This window comes from Nuphar pumila, chromosome 2, assembly GCF_984573655.1.
Source record: "Nuphar pumila chromosome 2, dmNupPumi1.hap1.1, whole genome shotgun sequence".
Taxonomy (NCBI): domain Eukaryota; kingdom Viridiplantae; phylum Streptophyta; class Magnoliopsida; order Nymphaeales; family Nymphaeaceae; genus Nuphar; species Nuphar pumila.
In genome coordinates this window covers 105,088,600-105,094,723 of record NC_143250.1, presented here as the reverse complement: position 1 = coordinate 105,094,723, position 6,124 = coordinate 105,088,600, and the positions used below count along the sequence as shown (strand labels likewise).

Below are 6,124 nucleotides of genomic sequence, written 5' to 3'. Positions count from 1 at the left end.
CCTTGACTGCCCATGTAGTGACTAAGGCTCCACCCTATTACGCCAACCCTCCTTGGGGCTTATAAAATACCATATTTAACATGTTAGAGATGCATTGTTTTCAAAACAAGCAAATTAAAAAAAAAAACTTGTTTTTAATGGCAAAATAACGGGCACAAAAATCACTGCATTAAAATGATGACGTTATCAAAATATTGGTGATATTAATTTGTCACTAAGGCTGGTAAACGAACTGACCCGCTCATGAGTTGGCTCAATTCAGCTTGTCACGAACTCTCATGATCGGTTCATATAGTTGGCAAGCCGAGCCACTAGCAGCTCATTTAGCTTAAACAAGTTTGTGTTCAGCTCGAGAGATCTCATATATGTATATATATTTAAGTGCAATATATAAAAAGAATAATGCATAAAGTATATATTAAAAGAGAAGGGTGAATGAAAAAAATATATATAATATATGAATTGTTGAGTATATATATATTCTATGTATAAATAACATGTAATGTTTTTACACGAGACCGCTCATGTTTGGCTCGTCTCATTCGAGGACGGCAGTCGAGCTCAATCTACTGGTAAACGAGCCGAGCCCGAAGATGCCCCTTAATTGTCGGAAGCAGATCAGGTCATGCTGAACATGAGCGTTTTTTCTCATGCGGACATCGTGGCCGTCTGTTTGCATTTTGGATGAATGCCACGTGGTTTTGTTGACTTTTGAGCTTTTTTAAAATGCAAATCGGACGGCCACGATGTCAGCATGAGCAAAAACGCTCATTTTCAGCATCACCTGATCTGCCTTCTTAATTGTCACTGTTGAATATGGAGTACACCCCTAATTAAAACTGGAGCAATCGGTCCAGCCCCAAGCTGCTTTGAAAATCATCTCAGATTCTTGATGGAAGATCCATTAAGGTGTGAGTCACCCAACCTACTCTTGACCATTCAAATACAGTGACATTTTTTTTTATTATTTAAAAAGCCACGGTCATGACCAATAAAATAAATGCAATTCTCAAATAGGTCCCCAAACTTTGAATCAAAATTAATGAATTCCCTACAGTTTTCGTACTTTTCAAATGACACACAAAACCTTTTTAAGAAAATAGCCCCCATTTTTTTATAAGTTCCTATCAGGAGCTCGCTTTGATGACGGATCTAAATGAATGGATGAAAAAATTGAACAAACATCAACATGACAGTGATATCCCCACCCCTCAGAATGAAAGGATGGTGGCCAAGTAACGTTAAGCCACAGCAAAAGTAGGAGTGGAATTCACTTTCACTTCTCACACGCTTACCTACAGTAGCCATAAAAAAAAAAAACAGCAAATAAAGATTAAAAATGGTGTAATTTTACAAAAGTATGCTTAAATTTTAGTTTATTTACAAACATAGTCTTACTTTTGAAATAATATAAATACCCTCCTAACTTTTGAGAATTTCTTTATAATATCTCAAAAGTTAGGCGTGTGTACGTAAAAAGGCAAAAAGTAGGTGGGATTTTATAGTTTTTTCAAAAAATGTTCTCGAATATGGGTCTGACAAATGATTCTAGGATACGGATCCTTGAATTAAGCTCTAAATGTACATTCCAGATAGGAATCGGTCTATCAACATTATACAACAATTTTGATTCGGATTTGCCTCACTACTTTCTGCTGGATCTACATCTGAATCTGAACTGAATCCAATCAGGTTTTATTTTCTCACATGTAATTTTTTTTTTTATATTTACACGAAAAAACACCCTCAGGATCAATGTTGTCAGTATCGGTATCGGCCCAGTATCGTTTGGCCAACGATTCAAGTGAATCGGCTGATACAGATACTCAAGTGAATCATTCTGAATCAGCAAAAAAAAAATTTTAAAATATTACGTGTCAACCAAAATGTGACACGTGTTAAAGTCATTAAAATAATAAAAAAAAATTAAGCATTTTTTTTATATTTTTATTAAAAAATAGCAAATTCAGGGGTGAAGCATATCGATTTACTACCAATACGATACATATGGGTCGATACATGCCGATACACACTGATACTGACAGCATTGCTCAGGATCAAAGACCTAGCGGCTGGCTCTGCCTGCTATACTTACGAATCTTTCCTGGTAGCGTAAAACTTCATGGGCGTAAAGGGTAACACCCATGGGATTTGAACCTAGCCCCTGTTTTTTAGCAGATCTGGTATTATTATTTGGATTCAATACTATTACTCGGATCTAGTTTGTACCCAGATTTAAATTCGCACTTGTTGCCAAATATTTAGATTTAGATTCAGTCTACCATGACCCCATTTTCGACCCGAACCTGAACCAAACCAGACCAAGTTCGGGTGGGCTCAGTTCATCACTTCATAAGAACCACACCTATCTGACCCCATGTCACAGGAACACGCCATTTTGGCCGCGGGACCTACCAGTGTTATTTTAATAATATTTCAATAAAATTATTTTTTTAAACATCAAAAAATAATTTTAAATCGATTACAAAATAAATGTGTCCTCCTTTCCCATTTTTTTAACTTGGTTTTTTTTTTTTTAATCTGGACGGTGCTTGTGTGGCTTGTCCAGTCGTACCCGTGTCTTTGTGACATACGATCACCGATAGACGGTCCGTCGGACATCGCCAGTCAAACAACTACTGCGAGGTTAAGGTAAACATATAAAAGGCAGTTGGAAGACGGTCAATCTGCTCGCCTTCGTTCCTCCTTCCTCCCATCCATAAGACCACCCTCCCCCTCTCTCCCCAACAAGCCAGGCCAGCCGGAGAGCCACCGGATTCCGGCGAAGGATAGAGATGGAGATCGTCCTGCCGATGCCGCCCTCCGCCATCGACTTCCAGTTCGACAGCGCGTGCTCTTCCCCCTTCGCGACCGCGCCGTCGAGCCCCGCGCGCCGGGCCGGAGTCGGCCTCTTCTACTTCAGCAGCGCGCCGACGAGCCCCAATCGAGTGCAGTCCGCCGTCGTGCCGTTCCACTGGGAGGAATCCCCGGGGAAGCCCAAGGTTTCCTGCGGCGGCGGCGGCGACTTCGAGTTCGAGTTCAGCAGCGGTCGGTTGGCCGAGAAGCCGGCTATCTCCTCCGCGGACGAGCTCTTCCACGAGGGGAAGATCCGGCCGCTGAAGCCTCCGCCGCGGCTGCAGGTGCCGGAGGGATCCGTCCCGCAGTCGCCGAGGTCGCCGGTGGAGCAGGGTAAGCGGCTCCTGAGAGGCGCGTTCTCGCGGCCGGCGAAGGATTTCGACCCGTTCCAGGCCGCGCTGGAGGAGACGAGGAAGACCGCGACCCGGCGGGAGCGGGCCTCGGGGTCCAGCCGAAGAACTCGCTCCCTGTCGCCTCTGCGCTCCAATATTTTCCGCAGCGGCGCTACCGGAGAAGAATCAGTGCGACTCAAACCTGAATCATCGCCGTCGTCGACGATGACGCCGGCGACGTCGAAGATCGGAAAAAGGTGGAGCCTGAAGGATCTGCTCTTCAGGAGCGCGTCGGAGGGGAGGGCGAAGAAGATGGAGGTAAAGAACTCGAGTTTCCGATCGACGGATGGCGCCGGAAGCATGAGGTCGTCGCTCGCGTCTTCGCACGAGCTCCACTACTCGGCCTGCGGGACTACGGTGTCGGAGGAGCTCAGGAAGCGGACCTTCCTGCCGTACAGGAGGGGCCTCTTGGCCTGCCTCGGGTTCGGACCCGGCACGGTCGGTGGACTCGCTAGGGGGTTCGGCTCTGTCACTCATTGACCCATCCCTCTCTAGATTTCTGTATTTTATTACATAAGAGGGCAAGGAAGACTGCTCGGTAAAACCCGTATTCACCAACTGTACGTAAAATTGTGGTATTGCTATTATGTGTAAAAGTAAAACATTGTTTTTCTCTTGAAGTGAGGTTTATGAATTGTGAGTTAGAGCTCTGTAAATTTGTTTGTGCAAATTGCTGGTTATTTTTGTGTGTTTGGCTCTGTTGTTATGATTCCTTTGGTAGGGACACGTTGGTGAGTGGTAATTACATAATTTCATGTTGGTTATCATCATCTAGCTAAGAGATAGATTTTTTAACTCATGGAGAGAAAGCGAGGCAAGTGTAGACACACGAGAGGAACAACTTGGTGGGTCATATCAAAGGGAAAAGGTCGCATCACATGTACTGCCATTTTAACAGTAACAATTGTACCATCTTTGAGCACGTTTAGCTTCATGGTTGATTGTGATGCAGCAGATTCCTTTACTTTCTTTTGGTTTTTTCATCTTGGGCTTAAGTTGGTAACCATATGAGAGCGCGCGAGAGAGAGAGAGAGAGAGTAGAGGCAATCTAATCAGGTTCATAGTTGAGTATGGTCAGATGGGATGTGAGAAATTCCTTTCCTTTTCTCATCCTAAGGCTTAAGTGGGTGAAGTAGTAACCAAGGGAAAGAGAGAGAGCTTTTACTTTACAAGTTGGTGGAGCCACCGATCCGTTTTGACCCTTAACATCTACTTTCAATATTAACCAGTGTTGCGAGAGGCCTAAGCCTTGGTGCCTGAAGCGTACGCTTCAGAGGCGAAGCGTAAGGAAAAAGTACTGAGGCGTTGTAGTGAGGCGATTGAGTCTCGAAGCGCACACTTCACATGGGTGAAGCGTACGCCTCGCATTGAAGCTCGCTTCACATCTAAGGCGTGTGCATCATGTTACTCTTCCCTCTTTGGTGCGTGGTGGAGTACCTCGAGATGATGGAGGAGCACAACCACGGCAATCTCATCGCCAAGACGAAGGCGTTCTTGAGCTCGACGCTGTCAAGACCTTGAGCTCGTGCGAGCGGCTCCTGCCGGAGGTCGAGGAGCTTGGCATCACCATGGGGAGCAATGTCAGGCGGGGGATCCACCGATGGTCTTGGCAAGGAAGTTGTTGTTGGTGCGGCAGATCTCGGGGAAGGACTATATTTGGGGGTTCTCTAGGAGGGACTCACAAAGGCTGGCAACCGACTGCGTGTTACCTCTTGCCCTCGAGTTGTCTGGGTTGCTTGAATTGGTGGTGGTGAGGTTGGCGCTCCAGCTGGAGGAGGGGGCATGGCCGGAGAGCTCTCTGATACGACCTCTTCGTCCGAAAGGCATTGTGATGGTCTCTTTAGAAAGATATTCTATTTAATTATTGTTAAAAAAAATGATTAAGTTGTTAAATTATATTAAAATAATATGTTAGCGTCTGATCGTGTCAGCCAAAATGGGGGTGTTTGTAAGACATAGATTGTAGATTTGGGACGTGGCATAGACCTTTGTTTTATTTTTAAAACATATTGTGCTACAATTTCCTAACTGCACCACATGCATTTTGATATTTGATCAGTTATTGCCCTTACCTGGCATTACATCAACGGGGCCAGCATTGTAACTCAACATCCTTCATCATTCTCATCCTTTGTGCCAAACGACCACAATTCCCCTCTCCATCATCTAGCGATGTAAAATGGATCTTCTATTCTGAATACAGTACATTCTTTTTGGATATATTATTAGTTTTTAAATCATAAATGTGTTTTTAAATCATAAATACTATTTATTTTATACTGTTGTTTATTATTAGTTTTTATTTAAATTTTTCATTATTTTATTAATATTATATATATATATTTATTTTGATCATGAAGCTTAGGCTTCAACGCCTCGAGGATTACGCCTCGCTTCATAACAAGCTCAACGCCTCGCTTCGCCTCAACGCATTTAACAACTTTGATATTAAGTCTGCGTTTGCATGTGTGCATGCGTGGATTGGATAGATAACATAAAACCTCTTGCTCTATTTAATTTGGTTGTCATCCACAAGCAATAAATAGTATTTTCTTTCGAAGGGAAAATGTTAATTGAGTAACAAGTTGGAGTACTGAGCCTGTGAAATGGGTATTTCAGCATTTTTTTTTAACAAATCCAACCCTGTAGATGTGCGTTTAGCAGAAAAGGTTACCTCGATCATGTTTTTCTGATTTAAAAAAAAAAATGAAATTTTTGGGACATTGATTTTCAAACACTACAAAATCCAATTCACGTGTCAAAATCAGACAATCTAAGAGCTGATCCATACGCAATTAAGCACATAGATAATGTATGTATGGTAAAAAAATAAAAAAAATCAAACCTATTTTTTCATATTTATTCCTCATATTTCA

The 6,124-nt window shown here is 43.0% G+C and overlaps 1 protein-coding gene across 1 annotated transcript; it reads left to right on the top strand.

Moving 5' to 3' along the window:
• Positions 1-2,710: 2,710 nt before the first annotated feature.
• On the top strand, positions 2,711-3,904 carry LOC149846547 (uncharacterized). Its single transcript, XM_089998063.1, has one exon. It carries the CDS (start codon positions 2,796-2,798, stop codon positions 3,726-3,728), a length of 933 nt encoding a protein of 310 aa, XP_089854189.1. The 5' UTR covers positions 2,711-2,795; the 3' UTR covers positions 3,729-3,904.
• The last annotated feature ends 2,220 nt before the right edge of the window (positions 3,905-6,124 follow it).